The sequence below is a fragment of the Echinococcus granulosus genome (genome assembly GCF_000524195.1).
Source record: "Echinococcus granulosus chromosome Unknown EG_S00005, whole genome shotgun sequence".
NCBI lineage: Eukaryota > Metazoa > Platyhelminthes > Cestoda > Cyclophyllidea > Taeniidae > Echinococcus > Echinococcus granulosus.
Genome location: NW_020170385.1, coordinates 314,308 through 332,028, shown reverse-complemented (window position 1 = coordinate 332,028; position 17,721 = coordinate 314,308). Strand labels below are relative to the sequence as shown.

At 43.2% G+C, this 17,721-nt stretch overlaps 2 protein-coding genes across 2 annotated transcripts; one reads left to right on the top strand and one right to left on the bottom strand. All coding sequences in view use genetic code 11, as the record gives it.

Annotated features, from left to right (window-relative positions):
* Nucleotides 1–110: 110 nt before the first annotated feature.
* Nucleotides 111–1,919, bottom strand: EGR_01302 (serine protease inhibitor; the record flags this gene model as incomplete). The annotated part of the gene is made up of 6 exons (XM_024490551.1): nucleotides 111–340; nucleotides 571–808; nucleotides 906–1,060; nucleotides 1,131–1,278; nucleotides 1,317–1,645; nucleotides 1,838–1,919. 6 exons carry the CDS (start codon nucleotides 1,917–1,919, stop codon nucleotides 111–113), a joined length of 1,182 nt encoding a protein of 393 aa, XP_024354875.1.
* Nucleotides 1,920–9,923: 8,004 nt separating this feature from the next.
* Nucleotides 9,924–17,523, top strand: EGR_01301 (Collagen alpha-2(I) chain; the record flags this gene model as incomplete). The annotated part of the gene is made up of 12 exons (XM_024490550.1): nucleotides 9,924–10,002; nucleotides 10,581–10,684; nucleotides 11,029–11,388; nucleotides 11,677–11,973; nucleotides 12,430–12,763; nucleotides 13,081–13,358; nucleotides 13,432–13,845; nucleotides 14,173–14,419; nucleotides 14,741–15,189; nucleotides 15,442–16,488; nucleotides 16,982–17,170; nucleotides 17,380–17,523. The coding sequence occupies 12 exons, from the start codon at nucleotides 9,924–9,926 to the stop codon at nucleotides 17,521–17,523; spliced, it is 3,942 nt and encodes a 1,313-aa protein (XP_024354874.1).
* Between the last annotated feature and the right edge of the window lie 198 nt (nucleotides 17,524–17,721).

Below are 17,721 nucleotides of genomic sequence, written 5' to 3'. Positions count from 1 at the left end.
CACTGAAAAGTGTTTTCTCTTATAGTAGATCAAATTGTGTGTGAAATTCTAAAATAGATGTTGTCTAAACTACAGAGTATTTTTAAGCAGATTCAGTCCTAATTTTGCGTTTAGCGAGGATCAGCAATACGAGCAATGAAAAGGGGCATCTGCAGGAAGGAGTCGTAAATGGCACAGTAGAAGGGTTGGTCGACAATGAAGGGGACAGATGGTGGGGGCAAGGACATTGGTAGTATCTCAATGCTGCTGACAGCAGCTGCTTTAACGCCGGCCTCGTCCACTTCCATCACTGCCACCTGCTTGGCTTCTCCAGCATAGAGTCTCGGGTGGGAACTTATGCCTATGCAAAGGTAGCAGTATAAGATAATTTGTATCTTGAACTTTTAATTTCATTGCTATTAATCAGAACAGTTTTTGCCCATGGAGGCATAGGATATGAAGGAGTAGATTCGTAGCATTCCATGACATAGGAATTTCGTTTCATTAGAGTGAATGACTTTCAATTCTAGCTCAAGGTATATTCCTGCAGCAAATAGATTTACAAATACAAAAATGCGTAAATTTGTTCACCTGTCAGTTCAGCAGATTCTTGAGCAAAAAAACGTCGTACACCAAGTAGACGAAGAACAGATTTCAGATTGATTTCGTGCTCAACCTTGAATTTTGGTAGCCCAAGCTCAATATGCGTATAGTTACGATCACTTTGAATCAGTCTCCAGTTAAAATCTCCATCTTCCAAGTCATTTTCAATTTCGTTGAGGTTAAACCGTTCATTTGGCAGGAAGATGACAAACTTATAGCGATAATTCTATATTAATAAAGGACAGTAAATTTAGATATGTGCTCTACTGAAATCGTCTCTTTCGTGTAGCCATCGGTTTCAAAAAATTTATAAATAATCATACTCTAAATGGTTTTGCAACGACTTTGAATCTGTCTTGTTTTAGATAAACCATTTGAGTTCCCAAATGCATCATAGGGACCTTCACGGATACACCCTTTTTCAGGTAGAAATCACGTTTTACCGTATTCTCCACCATAAAGGTTTTGGCCCAATTATCTAAATTGGAAATGGAATAGGTCTTACTTCTCAAAAAGTACAGCTGTCTATGAAACAGCAGATTACTCACCTTTAAAAGCTATTGCGCTCAACAGGACCATAAGAGTGTCGGAGCTTAATTCGTCCTTCGACTTTAAAAAGTGCTCAATAAGGCCGTCCGTGGAAGAACATGACCATTCATTAATTTTTTCAAACGCTTCAGAGGTGTTAAATAATACCTTAAATGACCCTTAAGCTGAATATGTTGAATTCTCACCTGTTTTACGCGATCTTCTCCAAATCCGGCAAACCTCTCCAAGAAACCTGGATAAATGTGGAGCCCTTTCCGTAAGAAAACAGCATTCGAAAGCGACAGTATCTTTTTGCCGTCTTCTGTCTTCGAATTTGCGGCGCCTGTGCGAATTCTGTCAAGCTTTTGCTCAATGTTCGGATACTTCAAATCACTGCACGTTTCCTTCTCCCTCTTCCCAACGATTGCCTGGCAGATCTCTTTGGCAGTTTTACCCTCAGGGCCTTTCGAGGTGAGGAGAGCAGACAGCAGTACCAACACACTCAGTGGCGAAGCTACGTAGTTCCCCACGTTTCCTACATGCAGCACGTTAAGAAGAATTTGGTTTAAATGAAAACCATTTGTAATTACAATATTTTGGGCCACAAGTACCATGAACATGATTAGGAAAGTAAAAGAGAATTCTTAGTTAAGACTGCTTTCTCCTCGCGAATGCTCCCAAATAAAACGGTAATTTTAATCAGACTGAATTAGCACGATTTACTTACCATTGGCCTTCAGTGATGCTTTAAAAAATCCAGCATTGAAATCGTTGTGGGTGATGATTTCGTTTGACGACCTCTTGCACATTTGGATCTAGGGTAACAAATCATTATTTAGGGTGGTTGCAATCAACTCTTTCTAGGCCAAAATGATTCTGTTTTAATAGAATTTAGCTGTGAGCGTTGAATTTTAACATATAATGACATAAATGTAATAATTCATCTTAGATACTTTTGATGATCTTGCTTTCCATGAGAGTTTCTCTCCACGCATTTCCCATATTAAGAATTAGTAAACTGTTTTGAATGCAAAACTTCTTACCAGAGTTTTCTTTCTCATATCATAAAAGTATGAATCCTTACAAAGTACATTTGGAGAATGAGGTGTATTGAAAATAGGAAAGGGCAATATAAAGTGAAGTATTTTAAAACAAGAGTAGACCGGTCAACTATGTGACATCTTCAAATTCGCCGTAAAAGCAGCACAACTGGTAAAAATAATTGACCTACCAGCCCACTTCTTAACGCGAACCTCTAGCTCCAACTACATTTATACCCACCTCAACGGTCTCCTTATTGGTCAAGGGTAGGTTGTGGTCAGTGCGCAGTGTTATAATAACTTTAATCAGCATTCTTAAGGGCTTACCAACAGTGCTTTAACTTAGGGTGAACTCTAGGAATCAAGCCATTCCTAATTTTGTCCCATCTTAAATGAACTCCTTATCCTACAAATAAGGAATTCCAAACATGGGTTTTTGCAACTGAGATCAATAAGTAATGTTATATGAGTTTCTGAACCCGGACAAATGACCGTTCTACTTTCTTCAATGCTGCCGATAATCACTATTGTTTCCATTGTTTGACAAAAAAATCAGATGCTATCGTGATGCTCCGTTGGTTGAGTGATAGAGTAAAGTAAAATTAACACCAATTCAAAGTGCCATCGACGCCAAGAGATCATTTCCTCCCAAAAAAGACGTAATTTAGACTCTTGAATAATAATGTGACACTGGAAGAATCCGTAATGTAGGTATTTTGAAAAGATAAGGAACAAAGCTGCTGATGAAAAATTACATGTTGTGAATGAACAATGATTTTGGCTTTCATCGGGCAATTATGCCACGAGGTTACTGGAACGTAATGGAGTCCAGGGAAGGGGGTTTGCATGTGCAAGTGTAACATTTATGGCCAATTTAGTGATCAGATGGTACTTCTGGGTAATCCAAGAAGTAATCTAATGATAGATGGTATCAGTCCGATTCTAAGGATTAGAAGTAGCTAAAATGGAATAACTTTAAGAAGCAATGTTATTTCTTCTTATCAAAATAGGTAGGGGCGTTCAAAAGTTCGGTTAGTGGCATTCTATTTTCAATGGCACCGGACAAAAATGTAAACTCTTTGATCTCCTAACGTGTTTTAGAGAAGCCTATAACATTGAGGTTTAGAAAGTCCTTTTGTTAAATCACTTAAGGGTATGCTTGATCATGATTAAAGGAATTTTGCGATTACCTTTTGGCAATGCAGAATTTCACATACCGTTCATTCCACAAAACTACCGTTTAGTAGTATACAGATTTTAACAGTGAATACAGTTTCAAAGCATGAATATACACAGCTAAGTACCTCAAATAAACAATACATAATAACCTCTCTGGATGTTCGAAAAATCTAATCTATTTGTTTGTACAAATGTTTGATAATAGTGGCCCTTGTCTTTCAATCACAGCTTATTACTAAAGTCTCAAATGTGACCCGACAAATACAATCGTCCTTAATCTCCGAGGATACATTTTTGCCGCACTATATTAATGCATATTTGACATGAAAATTCTATTTTGGCCAAGGAATGTCTTTTAAACTCGATCACTTAGCAAAACCCTGAATTGTGGGTGGAGAAAGTCATCTTCAAGTAGCTAGGCTTGGAAAACACATGATCTTTGAGTAATAAAAGTGAGCTCAAGTCCTTGGGGATCACAAATTACTTTTTTCGGTGCCTACGTATACACAGTCCCTTACTAGCACCCAAGTGCCGCAAGATCAATGTGAAATAATTTCCACTGAAATGGGTATAAAAGTTCACTGGTTATATATAAAACATTAAATTGCAGCAAGACACTATACATGGTCAACTAGCCACCTATTGACTGCATTAGGAGGTTAAGTGGAGTGATATCTTACACACGCGTTCCTGCTGAACTAGTGTCTGCAATATCGCTGACGGTCGTGACACCCACCGTTTATTCGTCAACTCTTTTCAACCTCGCGCACCAATGCGACACCAAGATTTTACCCTCGTAGAGTGAAGCGTGTAATCCGAAGTTGGCTAGACAAGATCATTGAGAGGTTCAAAAAGCGCCCACTACACATAAACAATTCGTAAAAAAATGTGCAAAACCAAAAATCATTTCAGCCCTTGTTACCAAAGTCAGTCCACCTCAACGCGTTCTCCTCCATGTCGGTTTATCAGTTATTACTTTATACCAATTTGCTGCGTCTGCTAATGAGGCTCACCACATTTGCAATTCTCTTATCCTGTACGACGTGTCATGCTCTAAATCTTCTTTTTAACGCTCCCTCTTTTTGTTAAAACCTTTAACAGAACTCTTTTTACGAGGAAGATCAATTTCTTTGATACCAAAAATACCTAGCAGATCTGACCCGTTATAGGAATCGGCAGCTAAATTCGCCAGCTGAGTTGTGTCTTAACGCTGGCATTAATGTACCTTCGATCAATTCAATAGGACTTCGAACTGAAGTTCTGTTCATTGTCAAGCTCAATGTGATGCCTCAATTGATAAGAGCACTTATGATTCTACCCGTAGGCTACATCGGATGGTCCTAAATCTAGCTACTCTTTAGGCTTGAACGTTATTGCATCTGACAACCCCAATATTATTGTAACTGATAGTTCTATCACTGCCATCCAAATGGTGCAGCTCATGGACACTTTTCCACTTCCTGCTGCCATTGCATAAAGGTAAAGGTTTAAAAGTTTTGGTTCAATATATTGGAAAGTAAGCTATTTTTAGGTTTTAAATTGTGTTCTATTTCGTAAAGGAGAGGGAACTCTGTAGAATAAAGTTTGGTTCCTAGTTTAGTATGCTGTCTTTGATTCATGACTATTGTCGTATTTCACCATATAATAGAGGACACGAGCTAATCCACTTCAGCTTTAACGACATTTTCATTCGGTTTGGTATTAAAAAACAACATAAATCAGCTTGATTCGCACTTGACATGTCACCTATTTAAATAAATTAGTCAGTAACTGTTCACGGCTATCCAGAGCTTCTTACCCCGTTTTGATGACTAACCAATAGAAGCACGCGATCAGTCAAACTAAGTGCTAAAAATGAAGAATTAGAACTAAGTCAAGTATATTCGTACTTGGATAAAAACCAACAGTTACTCGGTTTTTTGTCAGCTAAAATGGTTGATATGCATGACGTGATGAAAGCCAATACGAAAACAAGGAAACCTTCAGTGTTTACGCATTTACATTGAAGTTCCAATTCCGCATCCATTATACCAATTGGTGGCTTCTGTGGTTATGCTGATGATGATGGAGGATGAAGTTGTATATGCAACCAAAACGTCCATGAAAATGTCACTAACATATATGTACGTGTTCAAAGAGCATAAACAATAAAATGCCATGGGCGTGGACATGAATACACGTATGTTCAAATGTGATCGTGTAATCGAGCACGCATAAATAAACAGTCTGGTTTAGTGTCCTAAGTCTTAGTGACAGACTGCGCTTTCTCATCAGTACAGATGCTGTGTCACCATTATAAACACGCCAATGTATTCGAAATTTTGGGGATCGCATTAGTGGAATCGCTGTTTGCCTACAGATCAAAATACTAGTTAAAAGAGTCGATTTTAATGTATTAGCAACGTTGGAAGTAAATTGTTATTTAACTGCTCTTGCCTAAACATCCAAATATTTTCCTCTTACAGGTAGATAAGTAAAAATAATCATACACTGATGTTACGTCAAAAGGAAGGGTGGTGCCACTAGCACGTGAGAAGAAAACCTAACAGCCTGTTTGGGTGTCTTAGTATTCCGGTATGTTAAATCATGTTATGATCAAACTCTGGTTTCACCAGGACATTACTTCAGCAAAATACTAGATTCCTCTTCTACTTTTACGTTTTAAACTGTTCTGATTCTACTCATAATTGAATAATTGTTTGGGTAATCACCTCCGTTTATCTTCACAGTGAAAAGTAATTTTATCTGAATAAATTATTTTTTTTCAGCACTGCTGCTCAGGCAAACACACGCTTGAGGAGTTGTTTGGTCAGCGTAAACCAAAGATAATCTCGATAAAATTTAAGTCATAACTTCCCTCATCCAATCTGATTAATCGCCAAACGGAAATTACCTTGCTGTGGCGCAGTGTTCCAGTCGTTACCAATTCAGTGTTCACAGGTTATGTACTTGAGTAGTATAATCGGAGGCTTTCACAAGCAATTTACTTACGCAATAAAGTATGAGTCGAATGAATCCTAACAAGGGTGTAGAGTATTGCTTTAAACGCGGAGTCCTCAGAGTCAATCAAAATGGAATATCTTTTTATTCACATAAAAGGCTTTGCGTTATAAGGCCCTTCATCGGGATGCTGAGATGCGCTGGAGAAATCGTTGTCCCTGCCCGTTAGCTGCAACAGATTTATGTGAGCATCTACCCCACCAGATGTGTTTTTGAGCAAAACAAAAGATGATAGCCTATCAATAACCGTAATTCTGCGGTCGGTAAGGTGATATCAAAAAAACATGGAACTGCAGAAAAACTTTGCAATGCTAACTTTAGGTAAGTTAGCTGGATCTGAATAGTAATGGCAAATACCATTATGAAGGGGTGGATTACCTTCTTGGTGTAGAATGCTCTCCTGTTTTCTCGTGAGTTTTGGTCTCTTTAAATTCAGTGTTTTGAAAAGTGAACTGTCCCCGTTATAAGCATTGTAATTTTTGGCTTTTAATTCTTTAACTCCATTATTGTTATTGCTTTTGTTTCAGGCAAGTCATTGTGAGATTATAGACTCCTTAATTAATTACGGAGTTAGATATTTTATCTTTTCCTAGCATTTTTTTCCATATCCTGGTATCTGCGCAAGAGTTGCGAGGTGCATGGTTTCATGAAAACTCTACTTTGTTTTATGAAAAAGACAAACCCTTCCCATAAGGAGGCAATGGTCTGCTAAAAAAATCAAAGAAGGCGCAAATTATCACGAAAGTATTCTCACTGATCCCCGCAACTCCTAGCTGGTGACAAACAGCGTGTTGATGACTCGAGTTAACTGCTACTGGCAAATTAGAGTAAGCATTTTATTAACATAAGAACAAATGGGGGACTGCTTGAACACTAGTACTGTTTAAATATCGCTATTTTCATTGTAAGCTCCTAGTAAAGCCTTTGACTATATCTCCAATACCTTATGGCATTACCTACACAGCCTTGACCCGTTAGACAACACTACTGCACCCGGCGTCTCGCAACCTCCCTGTATCAAAAAGTAACTCAACTAAAGGATGCTTTAAAAATAAATGCATTGCAATGTTGAAATTTAAATCTAAAGTCGGACAAGGCTACCATTTTATGCAAGCATGCATGTAAAAAGATTTCCCTGAAGTTAAATTTAATCAAAGAGCTTATTTCAAAGTGCAAATTTCCCCGTATTTGCATTTATTCGTTAAACAATTTGGAGTAAAAAGATAGGCCTTTGCCTCTAACGGTATAGATTAACTCACTCATTACTTAGGCTCATTAGTGTCGTCTGATTCAAGGTCAGAGTCACTAACTGAATGCCAAAGCAAACCTGTCGATTCCATTTTAGTTTTTCTTAACACGGATAGTAAAATTACCCACTTGGAGACAAATAATGCATAAAACCACCTCTGGATTGCCCATCTTATCGCGAATCAAATTCAATCTCTGCATATTTAGTGCGAATCTTGCCAAGATTGAAATCACGTACGTACTTGATGAGACATTCATGGCGCTTAATGCGAACGAATAAATCAACATTGAGCATCGCAAACAACGCCCCTTTCGAATAGCGGAAGTCGGACTAAGTAAGAAGTAAAAATGTTGTACAAAAGTGAAACACTCGTAGTAACTTATCACGTGTACGTCGATATCTCGGTTTTCAACACATTGCGGGACGAGGGACAAATTTCCTGCTCATAATTGGTGAACTCGCAACATGTGACGACAAAAGTAAGGCAAACTAGCCATGCCTCGATTGGAGGAGCTCTAATGTTTTAGGATTGTTGAAATTGCATTAGGATGGAAAATGAAAATCTTTTGTCATGATTAAAAAGTGGAAATTACACATGTTATTCCACGAAGTCCTGTCATTAATTCCCCCTGTAATGCACGAGTCTATGGGTGGCACAACTCCTTTGTAAATAGCGTGAGTGCCACTCATGTGCAGGAATCAGGTTGACGAGGCGCCCAGATCCTCAATCAATCCGATCTTCTTTAGGTTGAAAATGAAAATCTCAACCGATAGAAAACGTAATCCTCACAACCAAATGCCGCGAATCGCGAGAACTTATGAGCTACTATTGTATAAGAAGAATACACTAGTGTCATGTCCCTTTTTTGATATTAAACCATCCTCTTGTGTTCAAGGCCATCTCGCAGATCCTTTATTTCGTAAAACTAATTAATTTTTTTAGGAGGAAAGTAAGAGGAGAATGCATAACGCATTTTTAAACTAATAAGATCCCTTGGAAACAAATATTGCCTTGTAAGCACCAGCGCTAAAATGATTCTAGTCATATCCTTAACATGAAATCCACCACCAAGCAGAACCCTCGCCCTCAACTCTTTAAAATAAAGTGCTTTCGCAAAAAGGGTATGGGGCTTTGCATAGACTTTGAATAAACTATCTAAAACTGGGCCGTTTGCTTATACAATTTGGCTACTTTTTCGTCCAACCTCATTTCGGATAGAGTAATTATTAGCAATTGCATGAAAAGGCCCTGTTATTCAATTCAAACTACGCTTGAACTGAATCTACTTTGTCAGTGCGGAACTTTATTAGAGAGGGAAAACAGGGCAATTTGTGTTTGTGTGCGTACAGGACCTAATCTTCACGTAAGTGGTCGGAATCCCCTTTGCCAATCACATTCAATTGACCTAATTCCATGCGAATTTGCGCGCACTTGGTCTAGGTCGTCGATACCTCGCTCAAAAGTTGGTGCATTATCAGTCGTAAAGTTGTGTAAAAGTTTTAACTAGATATGCCTTTATGAGGCCATCACAGCGCCTGCGATGCAAATAAAAAGAAAATGAATTATCTACCTGCCACTGAGACTTTTGAGAGTAATGCCTCAAGCATCGTAACACATTACACGATTTTAAAAGGCAAGCCCATGTATACATAGTTCTTATATAGTTCTGCATTATCCAAAACGGGTTTCAAATTTCGGCAATACATAAAAGTAGGTGTAAATTGTCGATTTGAAGGAATTGGGTTCTTTGACTTAAATTATGTGAATAACCTTTTGTGCCTCCCACGTTAAATGCGCTTCTTCAATAATAATTTCAGAATTATTTGCCAGCTTTAATATTTTTTAAAAATGCCAATATGCAAATTGGCATTTTTTCTAAATTTTTACTACCTGAACTACAAATTAATGGGCTGTTGCTCTTACCTAAGCATTTTAATAGTTGGTAGTGCTCATGGTGTTTGCATTGCGGGAAGGGTTACAGTCCACAAGGATCGATGAAAGCCGACCTGCATTCATGCTGCAGCCCTTCCCTCACATGCACCTGATTGGCGGCTAAATAAACTGGGTGCATGAGACACACGTCGATTGGTCAGCACGTTGGGGAGGCGAGGGCATTCACGGCTAGAGTGCTGACAGCCGCAGGGATCCTGACACAGGCGTCCCGACTCTGCTTCTGCTGTTACGCAAGAAGCAGCAATCGGACAGGCAACTAGTGGAGGCTTGTACACCGCCATCTGGAGAAGTACTGGGTGCGTGAGAGTGAGTGACAACTCTTGCTTCCTCTTTCCCTTCTTAGAGGGGAACCCTTAGTCAATCCTTCTTCCCATTGTAGCCTTAAGACAACATGGCCTCCGGACACCGAATGCCCGGATGGCATTTGGGAATTATGCTCATTTTGGCAGCCTTCTGTCTGCTGACCTCAGGTAGGTCATGGGTGACTCTATCGCACCTGTATCACTTGGGGCAAACAGGCGTTCTTTCTTGTCATTTCAACTGGCTTTATGCTAACTTGTCTAAATGTCACACTTGCATACTTCTTAACCTGTTTTTAGCATTTATTTTAACAGACATTGGCTCTTCGGGTTGCTCTAAAGGTGTTGGTTTGTGGCTAGATTCCCACTTTTGCACTTAGCAACTTACTCTCTTTGTTAAAGTTTCTTGTCAGTCTATACGATATCTAAACTTCCGTGCAGTGTCTATGACTCTCAATACCACAACATTTGAGTGAATTTTAAAGAAAACTAATTAGCAGATTACTACCAAATATTTGAAAATAATAAGGGTTAATTACATATTTTTGCAGTGGAATCATACTTTTGAATAAAAATGGCGCCCCAGATTCGATCCGACTTCTTACCATGTTTCTAAGCAAAAAAGGGATCAAATGGTTTAGTTTCATTACAAAGGTGTCATATTTTGTTAAATGTTGCTCCTTCCCATTGACAGATAATTCAGTGAAGCAAAACATTAATTCGGTTGTCATTTTTTATCTTTATTTCAGCTGAATCTATGTTCCGGTTCAGGCGCCAAGCGACGGACATTGCAGGTGAAGACATTAGTTACGGTGGAGCTGACTCTGAAGAGACCGACCTACCTTCTGAATATGTAAGTTAATGGTTTTCTTAACACTTTGATCAGTCACGAACTTTTCAATTTGCTTCCAGTATGGGAATAAATTCCAGTGTGATGCGAGCACCTTTACAAATTTATGAATTATCGTTCTAAAATAGCGCTGGCCTTTAAGCCTCTATTATACTATGGAAACTAAGACAGTTGTTATAATTCCGGTATGCGCTTTGTTGATGACATCTTTATTCATAAGGAGAGCCGTAAAATATAACCCAAATCTGCCATAAACTAATAATTAAATGAACTGAACAAAATGAGTTTAAGTCATTGAATTCAAGCACCAGATGAGAGACTACGATACTTTTGTCTCCTCCGTACAGAGCGTCAAGGGCCCTGGCCCCTACCTTCAAGGTCAGACCCTCCAAGGGCCCCGTGGCCCACCGGGAGAGGTTGGTCCTACTGGTGCCCAAGGTCCGCAGGGTCCACAGGGCCCCCCAGGTCCACAAGGTCCTCCCGGACCGCCCGGTAACGACGGTGCTCGGGGACCCCGCGGACCACCCGGTGAACCTGGTATCGACGGTACAAACGGCGCTGATGGCGAGCAGGGACCACCCGGCCCGCCCGGTCCAATGGGTCCACCAGGTCCCATGGGCATCATTGGAGCCACCGGAGTACAGGGTCCTCCCGGTCCTACGGGTCCCAAGGGTGAAAAAGGCTCTCCTGGTGCTGATGGTCCAATGGTGCGTCTCATACACTTACACTCCAGAAACCATTTCTGATCCTTTAATGATTTGGTTAAAAAAAAACACCATCATCATTCTGAGATTAGCAGCTATTTTTACTCTTTGCATTGTAGCCTTTTTTACCCTCAGGTATGTGAGTAAATTCTGAAAAATTTACAATTAAATGAGCATTCCACGTATCTATTTGAACAAGCTAGTGATTTAAATAAAAATATTTGTTGATTAAAAAACCCTCTGCAGTCCCTGTGGAGATATCCAAGTTAAAAACTGGCTATTTTATTTCAGGGTGAACGAGGCCCAGTTGGACCACGTGGTCCAGCTGGTCCCTCAGGTCCTCGAGGTCTAACCGGTCTCCCTGGTCCCCAGGGTCCGATTGGTCCGGTTGGTCTCCAGGGGGCAGATGGCACAATGGGTCCCATGGGTCCTCCCGGTCCTCGCGGTCCTCCTGGATCCGTTGGAATGACTGGTCCTGTCGGTCTCAAGGGCGACGCTGGAGAAATAGGTCCTGTCGGTCCCATTGGCGAAGCAGGTGAGGCTGGCGCTGACGGAGCTCCTGGTGCTCCCGGTGAGGCTGGAGAAATGGTGAGTTTAAGGATTTCGGACTTTTTTGTCAGATGATTTTTGGGGTGCTAAGACGTGCAAAAGGCTTTAAAACTATTACCATCCGCAAGGCTTTCCTAAAAATGGCTCCGACCTTTGCCTTAATCGTTATTTAATGAGCCTTTTGGAAAATTGGCATGTCGGTAATGCCATAATTAACAAAAAGGTTTTGAAAACTAAAAATTTTAATGGAAAGTATTTGTTTCAAGCAGATCAGTGTCCTTTTAGCTCAGTAGCATCAGTGATCTGAATTTTGCAATGCTTTTGATATTTGATTCTCCAGAGGGCACTTCAAAACTTATTGGGATATATTATACTTACAAGTAGTTCACATCGTTTGATTCCATTTCTAAAAGGTTTGTGTTATTAATGAAAACTAGTATATGTTCGACATCAAGGGGGTGGAACAACAGTATCCACATATGTTTGCATTCGCAGGGTCCCCCAGGTAAAGATGGTGCCATGGGTGGTAAGGGTGAGCAGGGTCCTCAGGGACCTGTTGGTGCTCCGGGTCTGGCCGGACCACGCGGTCCGCCTGGTCGAGCCGGTTTTCAGGGCACTCCGGGTCCTCGTGGTGAACAAGGTCCTCCCGGACCCCAGGGTCCAGCCGGCGCTCCCGGTCCCGCTGGCAGTATTGGTGACGCAGGTGAACGCGGTCGTGTCGGTCGTCCCGGTGATGCTGGAAAGCAAGGTCTTCGTGGACTTCTGGGTCCCACTGGCGAACGTGGTGACATAGGTTCTCCCGGTGCCCCGGGCATTCCTGGAACTCCGGGTAAGCTTATCCACTTACCTCCTAATTACGTGCGAACGAAGGTGTGTGTGGTGTATACTTTGTCCTTACTACGTGCTAATATTACTGAGTGGAAACACGAAAGCCTTCTTGTAGTCCCTATACGATGAAACCAAGCAAAAATGACACTTTATTATCTTTAAATAATTTTCTTTTGTAAGTAGTAGTGCGGTATGTTATTGCAGGTGCGATGATTTATCACTTGGCATCAGTAAATACTTTCGGAATGGATTTTGATGCAGTGTGATTCATCAAATTTAGACCTAATTGATAAGAGCATTTTGATTGCGGCTCAATAGGCATTGATGGTTCACCTGGTCAGCCTGGAATAGCAGGTAAGGATGGAGAACCCGGCCCTATGGGTGCCCGTGGTCCCCCCGGACCCCCTGGTCCTCCAGGCAAGCCCGGTGAAGCTGGTCCTCGTGGCTATCCCGGTTCGGCGGGTCGCGACGGTGCTCCAGGCCCTCGTGGTGACGTAGGCGAACGTGGGCCTGATGGGAAGCCAGGCGAAGAGGGTCCTCCCGGACCTGATGGTCTCACTGGCCAACAGGGACCGTCTGGACCCTCTGGTCCCTCTGTAAGTATCAAAAATTTGCTATATTGAGCTGAATCATGTCCTAGACATTCATTTAAAAATGTACTTTTAACAGGGGCCTCGAGGAGATCGTGGTCCATCTGGTGAGCCTGGTGATGCAGGCGATAAGGGTGAAAAGGGTAGTCGTGGTCCCGTAGGTCCGCGCGGTATCCGTGGGAAGCCAGGAGCTATTGGCGTCGAGGGTCCCACTGGTCCAGATGGTGAAGCCGGCCCGGAAGGTCCTACAGGACCTGCAGGACCCTCTGGACCTTCCGGACCTGCTGGAGGCCCTGGCAACAAAGGCCCCGCTGGTCGCGACGGTCAGGCTGGTGAGGCTGGCAATGTTGGACCACCTGGACCGCCAGGACCACCTGGTGCGCCAGGGCACATTGGGGAACGTGGAGATCCCGGACCTCAGGGCTACCCCGGTCTACCCGGTGCTAAGGGCCCAAGCGGCAAAATGGGACCGCAGGGTAACGTTGGACCTGCTGTGAGTCTTCTTGTGCCATTAAATCGCTTTTTGATAAATCATTTTTACCTCCTGTTCCATTTCACTCGTTTGTGGATTATTAAGAAGGAATTGTCAGTGCCTGAGGGCTTGAGAATGTTAAAATATGATTTACTCTTTTTTTTAATTTCGCTTAATAACTCTTACCGTCTATATTGAATAAACGAAACTATCAGTTATCATAGTATTTACCGTAAATAATGCCTTCCTCTTACCACTTTCTTATTTGAAAGAGCTTATAGGCGTGAGCAAATCTACGTAGTGCTGAACTCCTGGAATTACGCGTTTGGAAACCTATGTCAATTTTAGGGAGTTCACGGACCACCTGGTGCGCGTGGTCTGCCTGGACCTCGTGGTAGGAAGGGACCGAGTGGAAAGCCGGGTCGTAATGGTCCTCCAGGTCGTGATGGCAACCGAGGTCCACCTGGTATCCCTGGTGAAGATGGTCCTCGTGGGGCGACTGTGGTTCAAACTGCTGGAAGGATCCTCACTGGACCGCAAGGACCACCAGGAGACACTGGGTACACTGGCGCTCAGGGTCCCGTTGGTCCTATTGGTAGGGTTCCTCTCTACTCCATTTCACCAAGCATCCTCTTCGTTAGATTCAAGTACATTTTGCCTCTGTAGAAACTTAGGAAACGTTGCCATCTAAAATTCTTGCTTTATTCAATCTTTTCTATATGTTTTGCGTGTCAGTTTATATTTAAAATAAGATTTATAAACATGATTTTAGTAAACGATGGCTGAATGATCGTTAAAGGATGCATTTAGTAGTGTACATAATCTAATTCATTTGAAAAACTATAGAAGACTATAGTTTATTTTTTTAAACTTAATACAGACTTGTGAGTACGGTTTCACTGCCGTGTCTTTCCAGGCGCTCCCGGTGAAATGGGTCCTCCCGGTCCACCTGGAGCTAATGGAGAAGATGGCCCACCAGGTCCAGAAGGACCCCGTGGACGCGATGGTATTGATGGGGCTCCTGGTCGACCGGGTGTACGCGGTCGCCCTGGGCCCCGTGGAATTGATGGACCGTCCGGTCCAGATGGTCTTCCCGGTGATGATGGACCGATAGGTCCCCGTGGACCCGACGGAGCCATGGGAGCTACCGGTGAACGCGGTTCTGCTGGAGCTGATGGAGCCCCCGGTGAGGAGGGTGCGAAGGGACCTGTTGGCCCTGCTGGCCCCATCGGTTTCCGAGGCCCTTCTGGAAGCGCTGGCAAGGATGGCATCAAGGGTCCTGCCGGTGACCCCGGTCCTGATGGTCCTAAGGGACCTACTGGTCCTGCCGGTTCTCTGGGAGTAGATGGTCCACCCGGTCCCCAAGTATGCTAGATTCATACATGACTTTAACTGACTTTTGTTACTTATGGTCATGTTTAGAGTCTTTACATGTAAAAAAGACATGATCCAAACAATATGGGAACATGCTTTGCAAAAGCATTCATAGCCATTTTTGGTTTTACTTATACTTGTCCACTTTTGCGATTGGAAGCGCAGGTGGTCTGGAACCCAGGTTCTGGGGCATTTTGCTTTGACTTATAATGATTTAAAATGACTTTACTTTTGTTATTATAGGGCACACCGGGTCAAGCTGGTCGCACTGGTCCACAGGGTCGTAAAGGGCCTCCTGGCAAGCCTGGTGCACAGGGCAAGCCAGGCATAAAGGGAAAGCAAGGAAATGAGGGACCTCCTGGTCCCACCGGTCCACCCGGTCCTCCTGGACCTACTGGAGAGGCCGGCGAACCTGGTTCGATCGGTGATACCGGTCCTCAGGGCGTTCAAGGTCAGCCAGGTGAACGCGGTCCCCAGGGTCCTGAGGGAGAGGCTGGCCCACCAGGTCCTGATGGTCCTCAGGGCGTCACTGGCCCCATTGGTCCCACCGGTCCTGTAGGTGATCGTGGAGAATCTGGAGCTGATGGACCTGATGGACAGCCTGGAACGCCTGGCGAACCTGGTCCACGCGGCTACCCTGGTCGTAATGGAATCGACGGTCTTCCAGGTCGTCCTGGTAGACCTGGACCTACAGGCCACAAGGGATGGATGGGTCCCCCAGGCGACCCCGGGCCGAAGGGTCAACGGGGTTCCAAAGGACACACAGGGCCTAGAGGGCACCAAGGCCCAACAGGTCTTCCTGGAGAACAGGGCCCTCAAGGCTTTGAGGGGCCGATGGGCGAGATGGGATATCAAGGCGAACAAGGCCCGACCGGTCTCCCTGGACCACCTGGTCGCGATGGGCCCCAAGGTCCACCAGGTCCAGTTGGTAACCAGGGCCCTCCTGGACCCCCCGGACCACCTGCCATCACGTATGACATGGCCTTCAACGACGACACTGCCCAGGCTCAATATATCGGAACCGATAGTATTGACAAACCCGATGGCTCACGCAAACTTCCAGCGAGAACGTGCAAACATCTGGCGCTGGTTAATCCACACCTTCCTGACGGATTCTACTGGATTGACCCCAATGCCGGTAGCATCAAAGATGCAATCGAAGTCTACTGTCACATTCGGATGGGTGAGACCTGCGTGGCACCAAAGGCAGATGACTTTGAAGTCAGGTCTTACTCAGATATCAATATCGGTGAAGAGCACTGGTTTCATGAACTCCAGGGCAGTAAACTGGTGGGAGCGAAACTTCATTGTCTATTTTATTGAATCATACTTTCATACATTCGAATTTTGAAGCCTCTAAAACTTGGAGAATAAGTCCGATGATAGTGTTGGTAAGGGAAAATAATAAAGTCAAATCACTGATGGACTAATCATAGCCGTATCCACATGGTGTGACACAAAGTATTATATATCGGTTTCGATCTTAACCACTTTGCTGCATAGTGTTAAAGGTCGAGCCATTTATATTACTTTTAAATAAAAATTATAACGATGGTAGTCACCGGTAGTCCCCGGAATGTTACGGACTCAGTTCTTAGCAGAACCCTAGCTTGCGAATTAACGTCTATCTACTTCATTAAGATGCTAATCTCCCCAACTCAGCATGTCTCGTAATTAGAGAAGTTAATATGTTGTGGTAGTTACCAAGAATTAGTGTGTACCATAAGGAAAAAGACTCTTCTAGTTATTTACCTTCTCAATGAATAATTTTTCCGTTTTTTAGTTTGAATATAATGTGCCCGAAGATCAGTTGGCCTTCCTGAAGATGCTCAGTACAAAGGCCAACCAGAACGTGACGGTGGTGTGTCGTCAATCTTCGCAAGAAGAGGCGCGCCTCATGTCTGACAACGACCATTATTTCTTGCGCGATGGAGAGCTCTTCCGCTACAACGTCCTGCGTGACGAATGTCAGGTGTCTGTTCATTAGATGGTTTAACCATTCAACAACCACATTTCCATCCAGCACTGGAACTTAGTGTTGGGCGATCAATGCTTTGCTAAAAAAGAAAAAATTAGCGAATATTTTGTACTCCCGTAAAGTCTTTAGCTAAATAGCCTAAGGAAAGATACGGTGCGTGTGCTACTGAGTGTAGCCCTTGAACGTTGGTTGTGGCGTTGTAGTACATGAAGGACAGCTACGGCTACACCGTGATGGAGGTGGTAAGCCGACCACAGCGGCTCCCAGTGCGTGACATCTCTTTCCGCGACGTGGGCGGATATTCAAAGGAAGTGGGGGTGAGACTGAGCCCCGTGTGCTACGCTTAGGTCATAGTGACCGTGCAGCTACCAGTACGACGACAACAGCATCCAGACCAACCGGGGCGATAGAATTTTCATTTTTTGTCTTTCCTTCTCTCTCCTTCTTCCTGTCCACCTTCATTTACGTTTAAGCGGGCCTTCCTAAAGAAATGTTTGTCTCCAATTATTTTTCTTCTTCCCACTTTTCCTCCTATCTGCTCTTGC